At 37.9% G+C, this 16,158-nt stretch overlaps 1 protein-coding gene across 1 annotated transcript in view; it reads right to left on the bottom strand.

Annotated features, from left to right (window-relative positions):
- Nucleotides 1-16,158, bottom strand: part of LOC110154019 (membrane-associated guanylate kinase, WW and PDZ domain-containing protein 3-like) — a 367,298-nt gene that overhangs the window by 9,683 nt on the left and 341,457 nt on the right. Inside the window, 7 exon segments of the mRNA XM_055165821.1 lie at nucleotides 41-134; nucleotides 1,809-1,994; nucleotides 3,731-3,943; nucleotides 7,537-7,729; nucleotides 10,729-10,823; nucleotides 12,928-13,179; nucleotides 15,497-15,523. Coding sequence (XP_055021796.1) covers nucleotides 41-134; nucleotides 1,809-1,994; nucleotides 3,731-3,943; nucleotides 7,537-7,729; nucleotides 10,729-10,823; nucleotides 12,928-13,179; nucleotides 15,497-15,523 — 1,060 coding nt within the window.

Here is a 16,158-nt window from a genome sequence, read left to right as displayed (position 1 = left end):
AACGATGATACTTTAATAGAACGTGCAGATATAAGCGTACCTGTCTGGGTGGCTGGGAGGCTGCTGGCCCACGGCTCTGTGGTGAGCCGAGGGGCTGTGTTTGGCCGAGTTTGAACCAGACGGAGGAGTGCTTTCTGTAAACGGCATTAAAACATCATCATTAGTCTGACATACAAGAGATGCATATATAAATTTGTATTAGGGCCGGGCACGTTAACATGTTCATTTTGCTTTAACTAATTAATTAATTATCGTCAACAATTATTTTTCTTCCCTTACAGCAGTTTTTATAATTTATTGTTTTATTGTGAATGTCTGTTGCTTGCTGGCTTTTATTTTGAAAAAGTCCATTGTGAGCGAGCTGAGAATGTTGCTTACAGCTGTGGCGCTCACAGAAAACAAAGAGAAAGAAAGCAGGATAAACATTTTGACTGAGATCCTCATTTTTATATCAAACAGGATAACATTAACGGCCTGGCAGTGGCAATACATTTCAGTTTTGTATTTGGTTTGATTAGATTTTTTCTGTTGAGATTTTTACTGAATACTTTTTTATTTTACTGCTGCTGATCACACACTTGACATTTGCTTTTCAATTCATTAAGTCAAATTCTAAAAATTGACAAACTACACTGAAATTGGCTCTTTTGTTGAGTAAGATTCTCCAAAGGAAGAAGTATAAACATGGACTTTACAGACACAACAGATGTATGGCACTTGCGTTTACATTTCCAATAAAAATGCGCTATGCTACTTTTTAATTCATTAATTGGTTTTGCGTATAACGTGTAGGTAATCATGATTAATCACAGGAACTCATGCGATTAATGTGATAAATATGTTTTATTTTTGCCCAGCCCTAACTTGTATTATTAAAAGCACACAGAATGTCAGACCACTGCAACTGAATCCTTTGCTGTATTTCAGACATACTTCCATTTTAAGCAACAGAAGAAATTTGCTTCTTTTCATAATACATCATTTAAACTGGGAGGGCCCAACACATTCTAAAACTTGGATATTTTTTTTCTTTTGATAGTTCTCCAATACCAATGATTGACACGTGAGGAATAGTTTATACTGTGTCTGGTCTATGGCAAAACATGCATCAAGATTTTACAGTCTATTTTTTTTTTTTTTTCATAAAATATAAAAAGACATCCACAGTGTCTTAAAATTAACCATACAAGAAATGAATGAAAAGGAGCAGAAATCTTATGCTACCTGCTCCCTTTTCCAGATAATACTTAATACACAACACTGACAGTTACTTTAAACATGTCTATACATTTCACTTTCTTTTTCTTTTTTTCATACTTATTTTATCTATTTCTTTTACTTTGATTTATTTATCTATTCCTAAAACTATTCCATAAATAATAAATAATTCCTTCAGTTCATTACCTTGGTTTAATTTTAATTTTTTTTTTTTATTATCATGTCTTCTGGGTTTTTTGAACATGTCTACTGACTCATTTGATTGCATTTTTTTCTTTATAAAAACGAACAAGTACAGCTTTTGTTCATGGACATAAACAAGTCTGACTTTTAATCAGTACCATTTTAAAATCCAATTTAATCCACCAAAGTTTGAACTCTAAACCGTATACTTTTACTGACAGAGTACTGGCTCCATTAAGAAAACCTGATGTTATCACTGACTATTTGCACCAATTGGATCTCGGTTTAATTAAAATTTGATTAATTGCACAGCCCTTGTGTCTCCCCCAGTAGTAAAAACCTATTGGAATTAAACAGACAATAAGCAACAATGCAGGTAAACAAGCATGCAACTGATTTAAACGTACCATCCTCAGGGACCACAGTGAGAGTGACGGAGTTGCCCGCCTCCTTGATGAGCTGTACGATCTCGTTATGAGAGAGGTCAATGATGGACTGACCGTTCACAGCCGATATCCTGTCTCCCACTTTCATCTGGCCCAGGCGGTCTGTGGGGCTGCCCTCAATGATACGTCCGATTTTGTGTGGGATTACTGAAATATATACATACATAAGTTTAAACTACAAAGCCGCACCACCGCAGCATTACGACTACCATAGTCAGGAGCATCGCGGAGTAATACATACTGTGATTCCTTAAAGTATCAAAATGCACCTGTCAAGAGACACACTTACAACGCCGACTTTAAACTCAAGGCTATTATAAAGTTAAAGTGCGCGCTGCGTGGGAGCAGTAGATGAGAAAAGGCAAACACACATTCACCAAGACAGGGAGACAGCGCCGAGCAGTATCAACTGTGGTCCGAGCTTTCACCAAGACCGGAATCATCACTGAACTGCCAGGTAACAGTAAAGACACTGACTCGGATAATGACGAGAGGGATGCGGGTGTGCTGGATGCCGTAATTGCGCATCTGTTTGAACAATTACGAGTTACTGTGAATACACTAACAATTTAGCGTCTCAGACAGTATTTTTTTAAGTGTTACAATTGAACAAAGTTGAGTTACTGTGAATGCGTTAAATAAAGTTTGACTGACTTATTTAACTGTTGTGTTTTGTTTAATGCGCCTTATAGTCCATGACAGTGCGCCTTATAATCCAGAGTGCCCTATAGTGCAGAAAATACGGTAACACTTTTTTCTCTTATTGAATGATCATTTTTTACATTTTTTTATTTAAATTTGTACATATATAGGCTGCACTTGTCAATAAGCTGCAGGAGTCCACTTCTTCAAGAACGTTTTCAAGTTTGGACCGTCTGCTTTTATCACCTCTGAAAGCTTTTGACATCTTTTTGCATTGAGTCAGTTCATCACCAAAATCTCAATATCAACTCATTGATGCTGAGCTCACGTGCAGCAGCTCTGTTTCCTTCTCTGACAACCAGATCAGTTGCCTTTAACTTAAAAGCTGCATCATCTGCATTTCTTTGTGTGTTTTCCATGAGGAGTGTGTGTATGAAATGCAAAAACTGTTCAAAACACAATCAAACCAGAATCTTTCTTGGCGCATCATCTCTTCCACCTGTCTGTTGAGTATAAGAGCCTGGTAGCTCCCGAGGAACAGGTTGGAGACCCCCGATATACACTTTTTAAAAAGTCTCATTTAGCGTAAAATATCTCTGCATTTCTTCCTTTAAAGTCTGAACTCTGCTCCAAACCAGATACTTTTACTGACAGAAAATTGGTTGTAGACCTCACTATTAAAATGCTGATCACTGACCGTTAGAAATGACTGAAACTCTTGGTCCTGATTAAGACTGCAAAATTAATCGCAATTGAATCAGTGAATGAATAATGCATGCATAAGGCATCTTTACTCCTCATGCTGTTTTATTTAACCTTCATTTATTCAGGTAGGCTGATTGAAAACCACTTCACATTAGACCAAGTCCAGAGATGATTTAGGTTTCAGAAATCTTGGAAGTTGTACGAATGGTTGTACACAGTATTTTAACAAGCAAAGTAAAATTATGTATAACAACGACATAAAAAAGTAAAGAAGGTTAGGGTGGCGCGAGACACAGTTTTCACAAGACAGGAGGAGATGTGAGATTGGTTCCATGAGAACGAGACAAAACGAGATTGTAACATAATTCCAGGTTCAAATTTTTGTATTTGTTTTAAAATTTGTCTTCCATTCTAGTCCTGCTTTTTGAAACTATAAGAATTGCAATTTCCCAACAATGCCAAAGTTAAGACTTGGAATAAAAACCTCACAAGATAATTTTTAACCACAGTATAACAGTTGTCATTATGTCTCTTACCTCCAGGGGGCGGCTTGTTCTTGGAGGTGAGAATGACAAACCCAAACCCTTCATGGTCTTTGCGAGTCAAGTTCACGTCGAAGCTCTCAGGACGTCCAGAGGGGGGTGCCACGTTAGACACATCCACACGAGGGACCACCGGTGAACTGCTGACCAGAGCAGAGGCCACGCGCTGGGGCTGAGGAGCTCCACTGTCCTCCTCTGCTGATCCATCTGAGAAAGAACAGAACAGTACTGTAAAGTAATCTATTGTAATGTTCAGTAGTTTTTCTATGTGTACAAGGTGGAAATGACCACTGCCCTAACAAATAAACTTAACTTAAATCTGCATTGTGTAACTTGCCCGGTGGAGGGCCCGGTGGAGATGTTATTGCTTTGCCTGCAGTGTTCCAAAGTACGGCTTTAAACTTATTTATCTCCATATACAAGCAGGATATGCCACTAGGCCATTTACAGGTGAGATCTGTGAAGCGGTGACCCCACTCACGGTCAGAATGCTTCTTTTTAAAGGCATTTTTGAGCAATAAAAACACCCATAAATGAATAAATGCATAATAATACCATACTTTGGAACACTACAGGCCAAGCAATAACATCTCCATGGTGGCAGACCTCCAACTTGAAAATTACTGTAAGAATTACTGTTTTAAAAAAAACAGTAACATTAAAAAATGTTGGGATATTCCTAAGAATTTTGAAGAAGACTAATCTGTACAATAACTAATATGCATCTCAAAATGTGGTTTAATGAAGGTGGAGTACTTTATTAGCTTGATTCATCAGCTGGGTTCACTTTGTGGAAACCGTCTGGCCTCACAACATTAGAATTCGTTTGCTCGACAGTAGGTGGATACTTTTTTAATTTAACCAATCGCTGCTATTTGGTTGTGACATATGTAACGCGCCGCTAATGGGACTAACTGGTATAATAAGCTTTTCCAAAATTCCAATAACGTCTTTCCCCTTGATAAAATTCACCAAACATTCCCTTTGTTCCGGTTTTAAATCCTCAATCTTGGGAATCATTGTCAACACAGAATATATGGCTCTTTGCTGATTGGCTGGTGCCCGGACTCACACTTCTGCGTTTTTTGCGAACTGTCCAGTGTATTCCGATTCCTGACCTAGTCTCTGGAGAGAAATTAAATTGAGTAGAGGCACTAGGTGGCACCAGCCTGACTAGTAGTTTATATCCGTAGCCCTTTTTTCTATATGATAAGGTAATCACCATTTTCTGTAGAGATTACATTTGCAATGTATGTTTTAATAGTAGGATTCTGTCCACAGTGCATATATCAAACATGTCCATATGCATTAACGTTGAAGACTACCATATGAACTGAAAAACGACCACAAAAATTGAGCGCACATCAGAACACTTTTCGAGGTCTAAGGGCGCAGGGTTAGCAAGGTTTTATACCGACTATGCTGTTGTTTTGTTATGAGTGGAAATAAAGTTACTTAAATAATTTGCGATTTCCTTATTAAATCTCGGAACTCTAGTCCGTGATTGATTTCAACAAGGAAAACAACTTGTATTGTCTTTGCTTTGTGAATTATAAAACAGACCACATCATTCATTGTCTCTCTCCGTCTTCATCTCTCTTCATCCTGTTTGTGGAGTTATTTGAGTGGGCTCCATTTTTGTCATTTTGCGTCTGGGAAATCTATTTCTAAAACCAAATGTAAAACGCCATAGAAGATTGATGTCTGATTTCTGCAATGTGATCCGGCCACTGCTGTTGCAATACATCAAACCCCCTAAGTCATTTCAAAAGTGCTTGTATCATTCTATGCGCCATTTATTTATTTGCGGGAGTAAACAAGACTGAATGCTGCTATTGCTTTGTGCTGCGTTTCTATATCTAATCTATGCCCTTCACTTGCACCCAATTCCAAAAATGCAGGAATGAGAAATGCTTTTCCAAGATGTGTTTTTGGGGGGAATCCATCTACTTCGCCCCAGCGTCCAAAGTCAATTTGAGCGGAACTTTATTTATTTAGGCACAAGACGCTCGTCCAGAACAAATTTAAAGGATTAGCTGGAGAATCGCAGATCAAAGCGTGGCTAGGAGGTTTTCCGTTTGAATACTAATCCAGAGAATGGCTGCAAAATTAAGCTTTAAAGTCTTTTTAGAGAGACTTTATATACGGTACCTGTGGTGTAGAAAGAAGCACACGGAGAGCAATAATTTTATGAATTTATACGAGCAAATGAATACAAAATGACCACAACTTTTTTCCATGTTAAAGGTGCATTGTGTAACTTTTCTGGTGGAGGGTCCGTCACCTACTCGTTGCTCATTCTATGGATACAGTATATCATTGCTCTGCCTGGATTGTTCCACAGTGTGACATTAAACAGGTCTACATCATTTATTAAATTCCAGGTGGTTTTATAGCTCCAAAAAACCTACAAAAACAGGGATTCTGACCCTGAGCGGGATCGCCTCTCCATAGATCTGACCTGTATCTTAGTCAGGTTTGGTGTTCATGAAGATAGAAATACTGTGAAACATTCCAGACAAAGCAAAAACATCTCCATGGAGAAAAGCATTTGTAGGACTCTCCACCAGAAAAAATTCACAGTGCATCTTTAAATCATACATTTTTTATTTCATGTTTTTTAATTACATAGTTTACCTGTAGTATTTTCTTTTCATCTGCCCTTCATTTCTCTATAGCAAGATTTTAAATTCTATCTTACCATATTCCTGTACCCTTGGGCAAGACACTTTACCTGCCTTTGTTACAAGCACGGCCCCTGTAAAAGGGTGATAAAACTTAAGTAAATAAAAGAGCGGTCGTTCAGGTCTTTAGTCAGTGGTTTTAATGACCCGAGACCAACACGGAGCTCCCCCTGCTGTTCACCGGACCCGATGTGCTTCATAAAAATCTTTCTCCAACACCAGAAAACAGTATAATATAATATAATATAATATAATCATGTAAGACAAATAATAATCATGTACCAACAAAATGAAATGACTTTTTTAAAAATAAATCCTATTATGAACTCAATATTTAACAGGAGTAATGTTGTGTATAAATTTATATATTTTTTTTAATGGTCTTTTTTACAGCCATTACACCTTGGCCATTGTCAGCAAGAGTTCTCTTTTTCACAGTTCGGAGGTAGATAAAAGTGCATTGTGTAACTTTTCGGGTGGAGGTTCTGTCAAATTATTTTCTCCCTGGAGATGTTAGTGTTTTGTCTGGAATGTTTCACAGTATGGCATTAAACTTTTCTATCTTCATGGAGATCAAACCAGACCAAGTTACAGGTCAGATCTATGGAGAGACAACCTGCTCACTGTCAAAATGTCTGTTTTTCTAGGTATTTTTGAGCTGTAAAAACACCTGTGATTGAATAAATGTAAGGTAGAGCTGTTTAATGTCATACTGTGGAACATTCCAGGCAGAGCAACGACATCCATAGAAACAAGCAGGTGACGAACCCCCAACCAGAGAGTTACCTAGTAATCTTTTAAGTCTGAAGTTTGACCACTGAAAAATTTGGAAATGGGGAAACTGGTGTTTGTTCATAGAAAAAATAAAAAATGCAACAGAGTTAGATATAGAGACAAAGTTAGAAATAAAAATGAATATGAATAACTAGGAATAACTAGTTCATCAAAAATGTAAGAATACAATTTAAGAAAAAAATTTGCTTAAAGTTTTACCAATTTTACTTATATTAAAATTGGAACATACGGAATATTCCTTTTCAAAACACCATATAATCCGTAGGAAAACTTGCTTTATTTATCTTACTCTTATGCTTTTTAGAGATTTAAATAGCGTACCTGAATGCACCAGCTTCCTGCGCACAGTCAGCATGACCTGTCCGTTGCGGGCCGCATTGGTCATGAGCTCCAGGACCTGTTTATGGGACTTTCCTTTGACCGGGACTCCATCTATACACAGCAGCTCGTCACCCGCTCTGAGACGCCCATCCTTCTCCGCAGCACCCAAGGGAACAATCGCACCAATGTACACCTAAAGAGAAATAAAGGACAGAATATGAACCTGACTATACTAGCAACCCAAAAAACATGCTACAGGTCTCCAGAACAGTTGATAGTCAAGGTCAGTTAAATACAATCAATCAATGAACCTGTCCAGGGACTACAGGTGGAAATTAGCACTGATGCTACAACCTGATGTACAATGCATCTCTCCTGTCAAGGTTAATGCGAAAATTGTGCGCTGTCCCTGTCTCAAATAAATAAATAAATAAATAAATAAATTGTACAGGGACTGTCTGATAGAATAAATACAGAAAGTACACCGAGTTATAACTTTACATTCATGAATTGAATTAATCTATATAAAAAATATAATCATTAGAAATATGCATTAGTCTGCTATAAAGAATCCTTGGGAGGAGAAGCTCGGCTTGCACAGAGAGAATAATGTCTGGGAGAGTGTCTAGCCAAGGTCCAATCCTGTTCTATAAATGTGAGGCATCAATTAATCCATTTAAAAGTTTTGCACAGATTTCATTATTCAAAAACAAAATTGCACACAACTTTTCTTACCACTTCACCTTTATGTGACCGCTGTAAGTCTGCAGGGGGGTCACTGACTCATTTGTTTTGGACTTATCCAAAACATAAAACATTCTGGTATGATATTTTAAATTGGTATTCAAGTATGTATAAATGCTCTTTAGTCCCAGAACCAAAAATGGCCCTTCTCTTCTCCGCATGAACTCCTCTGAACAACACACTGTAGTATACGGACTGGTAAATCGCAAAAAAAAAGTTATATTAACCTTACGGAAAACTGATATAGTTCATCAGTTTAAGATGTGGTTAACTGAATGAACTAATATATTGTATACGGAGAAGATTTGGTATGATTTGGAGGATAAAGGTGACAGTTTTGCCAAAATTTATTATCTCAAAAACTTTTTATATATACCACAGTCCATTTATTTTATTTATTTATTAATTTTCTTTTTTTAATGCCTGGAAATATGTTTACATTGCAGTGCAGCTCTGTGTATATTTTTTTCAGCCCTTATGCATATTTTGTTTTGTTCTTGTTATATCAAAAGACATAATAAATATATTTGTCAAAAAAAAAAGAAATATGCATTAATTTTAAACAGTGCTTTTCCAGATTCTGAAATGCATTATTCATTCACTCCACTTGTGTAGCCAGTAGCCACAGTTTCCCTGAGGTGGACTGACAGAAGCACGACTGGCTGTCTGCACCATCAGCTCCTCTAATCACGCTCAAGCATAAACAAAGTTAGAGAAATGTCTTGCCTAAGGACACAGCAACAGCAGGTACTGGTTGGGGATGGTGTTGAACCATATGTTAAAAATGTAGTTAACTTCAGAGGTTAAAATGCATTATGTAACTTTCCCGGTGGAGGGTTTGACAACTGCTAGTTTCCATTGAGATGTTATTCATGGGTTTCAGGCAAACAATTCCTTCCTGATTTGAGGGACTTTGTGAGGACCCATACAGCACGTTTCCCCATTCGAAATAGATAATATTCTGGTTTAAACTGCTTAATTGCTATGACAACAGAGGGTAGTTACCATAGCTTCAAACCCATCAACTGTGTTGACTGAATGTTCCATATAAAATAAAGTCACTCAGATTTTGTATTACTGTATTTTTTGGACTATAATTCGATCCAGAGTATAAGTCACACCAGCCAAAAAATGCGTAATGAAGAAGAAAAAACATGTAAGTCGTATAGGACTATAAGTCGCACTTTTTGGGGAAATTTATTTTATAAAATCAAAGACCAGGAACCGACATTACATCTTGAAAGGCAAGTTATAGTAATAACAATAGAACAGAGAACAACAGGCTGAATAGGCATCTGGTATGTTAACATAACGTATGTTAATAGTTGTTCTGATAATTATAGCATCAACAACATAACATGAGTTTACCAAACTCTCCATCTCACTCCAAATCACTAAATCCATTGAATCCACTGAATTCTTCATCCTCTGTGTCACTTCTGAGTAACTCCGCGCAACTTCGGTTGTCACTGAAGTCCAAGCATGGCGCACCCTCCGGTTTGCCGTGAAGCTGTCCCCCACTTTCTGCCAGTTCCTCACAAGTTTCTCGCTCACTCCAAACTTTCTTTCTGCTACTTGATTACCGTTTTCTGCTGCATATTTCACTACTTGCAGTAGGACAGTGGCTTTTTTCTGCAGGAGACATGTGCAGAAAACTGGCACACAAGCCTAGAGCCTCTCACGGCTGACAGTGTGAAAAATTTTAATATATAAGTCGCACCGGAGTATAAGTCGCAGGACCACCCAAACCATGAAAAAAAGTGCGACTTATAGTCCGAAAAATACGGTATTTCAATTACAGGTGTTGCCCAAATATATGCTGAAAAGCATACATTCTTACGACAGTGTGAACAGGGTTGCTTCTCCAGTAACTGTGTATACTATGGAACATTTTAGACAAAGATAACCCATCCCCAGGCCAACCTTGCACCAGAATAGTTAAAAAGTACACTTTTAACTGTCAGATAGCAGCTTCACGGAGATGGATCAGTTTAATGCTATATTGTGTAACATTCCAGGCAGAGCAGTAATATCTCCATGGAGAAAAGTTTTACAGCGTAAAAATACATAGTCCTGATATTTGTCAGGTAGTTCTAAATAGGTTTTCAGTTTGGACATATTTTGATGGTATGTTTGTTTAAAGGTGCATTGTATAACTTTTCTGATGGTGGGTCCAAACAAGCAAGTTACAGGTCAGATCTGTGGAGAGGCAATCCCGCTCACAGTCAATGCCTGTTTTTCTAGGTATTTCTGAGCTATAAAACCACCTGTAATTTAACAAATGTAAGGCAAAGCTGTTTAATTTTATACTGTGGAGCATTCCAGGCAGAGCAAAGTTACATAGTGCACCTTTAAATGTAACTGAACTTTCTGTGTGTGAATGTTACATAAGGAAGCATGGATGAGTTTTCTTGCTCTGGTGCAGTGCTAATTGTGTGTGTGTCATACCGGCTGCTCTGGGCCCTCCCCTCCAAGCACTCTGAAGCCGAAGCCCGACTCCTGGTTCCTTTTGATAAAAACATCCAAGTCCTTTGTGTTTGGAGCTGCACAAATGACACAAATAGAAATGCGCTTATTTTAAACTTGTACAACAGGCAGCATCACAGACAGCAAACATTGTTAGCAATATTTCACTGCAATTTTCATATTCTGAAGAAATAATGAGCCCGGAACCTATTATTAGAGTTAGTGTGAAACAGGCAAAACAAAAATACAACACAAACATGAGTGAAACAGGCTAAAAATAACCACCAAAACCAAAACCAAAAGTGAAAAACTGATTGACTGGTACATTGGGAAAGCTTACATCACTCCAAACACTCCTGTCCAATCAGCGCCCAGTTTGCCCAATTGAAACCTCCTGCCCAGCACCTCCTCGGCCTCTCATATTCTCATGGTACACTTCAGTCTCCGCTCTTCTCGGTCTCACTTCTACCAATTCCAGTGTCCAGGGACCCCCCAGACCCGTCCTAAACATCTTCTAGTGAGGTCTGAGCTTTAAAGCTAACTCATTAGATACTAATACTAGCTCTTTCTGATGCTCCAGATTGAAATATAATACATAAAAAGAATGGATCTGTGATGGAAATTCATATTGTGAAAAGATTTCTCTCAATCTGTCTTTGTGTAAATGAATGTGATTTGTACCTGAGACGCAGACCAGTCATTAACATGTGTAAAGGCTCATCAGACACAACTGTCTCCACACACAGGAAACGATATATTGTCTTAGCTGTCCTCATATTTATGTTATTTTAGCACCAGACTCTGAAACAAAAGTCGCTCTGCTTTGATATGTACGTATGTAACTTGTATTTCTGTATAAATACTCAGAGCTCAGATGCTCTGGGGCAGATACTTGGGGAGAGAATCAGGTCATATGGAGTAGGGAGAGGCTGTTGGCCTAGGCCCTGTCCATATCTGCTGTAATAAGAATAAACCTTGGTGTATATTCTAAAAACTCATCGAGCTTCACAAATGGATTAATTATTGATCATCAAGAGATATATCGTTTGACAGTGGCCTATAACGACTCTTTGAGAATATTACTGAAAGTGCCGAGTTCTGTAGCGCCAGTGAAATGTTTGTAAACTGTGGTGTGAGACACTGTGCTGTCACTATCAGATGTTGTATTTATTCATTTTATATGTAGAGCCATGAATCTGAGCCATCATATCATTGAAGCTTTAGTTTGTCCTGTGAGGAGCTCTGTCAGTTTCACCTCTAAGCTGTGGAGACACTGGTGGTCTTGTCTGTATACATTATAACATGCAATGTATTTAAATGTTTTATTCTTACTATTTTCTTTTAATAATATGAACCAGATATTGCATGTTCTTAATAAAGATTGAATTGAATTAAACTGAATATATTTTTTTCCACAACAGATTCACTGATGTCCTGTGTCACCAAACATGCTTGACTTTTGATGTAAACCCCTTACATGAACTCTGGATTTTGGAGTCTAAATCAGGAATAAACTAGGACTAATGTTTACATTTTTTAATCATTTCTTTTTTTTTTCTTTTAGGACTAAACTTGGACTATAACAGGATCTGCAGGTATAAAACTGGATTATAAACCAGTTGTAAAGCAGGACTAAATAAGATCTAAACCAGAGTTAAAATCCCCAAAAGACTCCCAAAAAAACACATACCGCCACACAATTACATGTACTACAGTCTGAGAACCAATGCATTAGATTAGCAATATTTCTCTGAAGAAAATACACCATCTTATCCTTTGATACACGATGAAAATGTTGACATATTTTGAACAACTCTCAAAGTTTGTTTTTATTCTGTCCACCATAAAACCATATAATAAATAGCTAGGAGACAAATTGCTGGGTTTCAGTTGACATCACCGCATTCTATAGGCCAGTCTTATTATATATAGATATGAGAAACTAAAATTAATATTATTCAACTCCAGATTTTTGTTGTAATACAGCATGGTCTTGGGTCTAGACAGTAAAAGAAAAGATCAAGTTCCAACTTTGATAATAATATAATAATAAATATGACCTCTTTGGACCTTGAACACTTTTAAACAGATGAATGAGTATATCTTTCATTCTGAACTAACTGTATAGATTGATAAGAAATGTTTAACTTAAATGAGAGTACTTCAGACAGGTTTACTCACGTTTACTGTCCAGCATGGCCCTGGACTTGAGGTAGAGCTCGGAGGCGTCTGGTTTGGGGGAGGCGGAGCGCAGGTTGTTCACTGGGACCTGGATGGGGATGGGGGGCACCTCGATGTGGTTTATATTCTCCGAGCTGCTGGTCGTCTCCGGCCTCGGCACGTGCTGCACCTGCTGTATGGGCTGAGCCACCGGCAGGACTGTGGGGTGGGGGTGTTGTGGGGGGTGCTGTGGGGGGTGTTATGGGTGTTGGGGTGGGGGTTAGGGTGGGATCCAGAGTGGGCTCCAGGAGTGGTTGGACTGTGGGAGGGACGTCTGCGAGGTGGACTGGGACATTGGAGCGGTGATCTGTTGCAGAGAAAAAAAATACATAAAAAATGAAATATCAAAAATGAATATCAGCTTGATTACAGAAAAAACTAAATAAATATTGATTAAATGATTTCATTCAACATAATGTAATTAACAGTAGTTTAATATCATTAGGTGGTCTTATACAAGGTCTGATTCATCAGCCGGTTTCACTTCATAGAAACCCTCTGACCTCGCAGTGTTAGCATTTGTTCGCTCGACAGTAGGCGGGTACTTTTTTAATTTAACCATTCACTGCTATTTGATCATGACATATGTAATGTGCCGCTAACGGGGCTAACTGGTATATTAAGCTTTTTCCCAAATCCCGTAGGAAGAAGGAGAATAACGTCTTTCCCCTTGATAAAATTCACCAAACAACTCGATCTCAGGAATCACTGACAACACAGAATATATGGCTCTTTGCTGATTGGCTGGTGCCCAAACTTGCACTCCTGAGGTTTTTGCCAACCGTCTAGTGTATTTTGATTCCTGACCTAGTTGGAGAGAAAATGAAATTGAGTGGAGGCACTAGGTGGCTAGTCTTATACAAGGTCTGATACAGATTATTCTAAAACTGAAACTTGTGAGAAGGGTCCAGCTGCGACTTGGGCGTTTCTGTCATGATACAAGAACCCTCATTGGGCGTTCCTGGTCACGCAGTTTCACAAGGGATACTGGGTATAACGTCATTTGCCCAGGAATATTTCGTATGGCAATGGAGCAGCTTAGACTTTGATGAAAGACCATGGTGTCAGTAAGATGGCTATTTATTTCAACAACATTAATTGAGAAGTGTTCTTCTGTTGGCTGTATCACTGATATAGCTGCTGTTTCGTCTTCATTTTATCTATCGAAAGTTGTTAATCCGGATGTTGATGTTGAGATAAAGAACGGAGCCCCCACCCACACGGGAACGCCCATAGCACGAGAATGCCCATTTGTGTCCGCAGCTGGATTATACTGAAACTTGTTGAAAAGGCCCAACGTTCAAGTCAAGTCAAACTTTATTTCTACAGTAAAAACAACTGCAGCTGACCAAACCATTGTCCTATTTGTACTATTTCTTCATCAATGCTCAATACAATACTCAATAAATTAGTACTTTTGTTACTAGTAGTTTCATTATGGATTGGTATCTGGGTATTGTTTATAGCATAAAATAATTATTTGCATGCATTTAGTATACAGTATAACCCAACAATACTTGTAATAATAACTATTTTCTTACACACTACTGCTTTTTTTAAATCACAAGAAAGTCTTAACTAACTATCTTCAACTTCATTTTTATTATTTTTATGTCTTATGTACAAATTTATACTTATTATCAACAAACCATTCCTGTCTCTTCTGTGGTATAGGGGCAAGAAATATAATAGAGAATAGCATTTTATAGAAAAGTATTCAACTTCTGTCATTTTGTTGCTTAATTCTAAAGCTGTTGTCAACTAAAAACATGTCCTATGTGAGAAAAGGTTTCAAAACTACAATGTGTCTCTATGTATCTGAGCCAAACTGCACTCATTTATGGACAAAAAAGTAGGAAACAAAAGAAAGACTGAACCAAAAGTACCTCCAGCTAACTCACTCACTAACTTCTCCTTTCTGCTGTTGTCCCATTTAAAGGTGCACTAGGTAACTTTTTGGTTGGGGGTCCATCACCTGCTTGTTTCTATGGAGATGTCATTGCTCTGCTTAGAAAGTTCTGCAGTATGACATTAAACAGATCTACCTTACGTTTATTAAATTAGGGGTGCTCTTATTGCTCAAAAATGCATAAAAAACAGGCATTCTGGCTATGAGCGGGGTCGCCTCTCTACAGATCTGACCTGTAACTTGATCTGGTTTGGTCTCCATCATGACAGAAAGGTTTAATGCCATACTGTGAAACATTCCAGACAAAGCAATAACATCTCCATGACGAAAAACTGACCCTCCACCTGAAAAATTACACAATACACATTCAAATCCGTACTTAATTTGATAAAAACGTGATAAGAATGTTAAACACAATTGTAATCCTCACTTTTTCATTACAAAAACCTGACAATCTTTTTAGAGTGCTGTGACATTTACTGTATCCCACTCATGAGTCATATTTTGAAATTCTTGCAAACCTGCAGCTTCAGTTATTAGGAAATACATGTGTTTGGTATTACTAATTTGGCAAACTTTTGAATATAGGAAAGTCTATTTAGTGTTGCCAAGAGCCCTTATAATCTTTGTGTGGAGACATTAAAGCCCCTGAGAGCAAGCCTGTCTCTGGTGCACTGAAGTAATGCAAGAACAAGCTGCTAAACGTGTGTCATCTGAAATGTCTGTGCCAAGAAAATGAAGTGCTAAACATTCAGTCTGTATTTGAACAGGTTTTAATGGAGGTAGAGGAGAGCGAAACAGACAAAAATGACTTTCTTAATATATTTTTTTTAGTATCCCGAGGACAATATTACGGCAATCCATCAGAAAAGCGCTAAAATGTAGCTGTAAATGTTTTAGTATGGGTTTAAGTGTTTGGCAAATGGGAGTAGACAGGATAATTAACTGCAAAAGTGAAGAAATATTATGTTATACTGAAAGATTACGATGCAAGTTTGTTTTCTTTTTAAGTAGCACTATGTAACTTTTCTGGTGGGTGCTTGAGTCCATGGAAATATTGCTTTGCCTGGAATGTTGCTTTTCTATCTTGCATTAAAGGGCCCATCTCTTGCAAAATCAACTTTTCAGAGCATTCAACCTTCTAAGTGTGATGTGTGGGCCTTGTATATGTCGCCAAAGTGTTTTTTAGATTGATTTGGTGATTTTTTAAACAAATTGCAGCGTATTTCTGCCACCCTCCCACGTGACAACAAACTAAAGCTGCTATAATGATGACGCGGCAG

The sequence above is a fragment of the Boleophthalmus pectinirostris genome, unplaced genomic scaffold, assembly GCF_026225935.1.
Source record: "Boleophthalmus pectinirostris isolate CB_2022bp ecotype Guang Dong unplaced genomic scaffold, ASM2622593v1 HiC_scaffold_8, whole genome shotgun sequence".
In the NCBI taxonomy this organism is placed as follows: domain Eukaryota; kingdom Metazoa; phylum Chordata; class Actinopteri; order Gobiiformes; family Gobiidae; genus Boleophthalmus; species Boleophthalmus pectinirostris.
The sequence above is the reverse complement of the archived record's forward strand: the minus strand, read 5'-3'. Positions and strand labels throughout refer to the sequence as shown.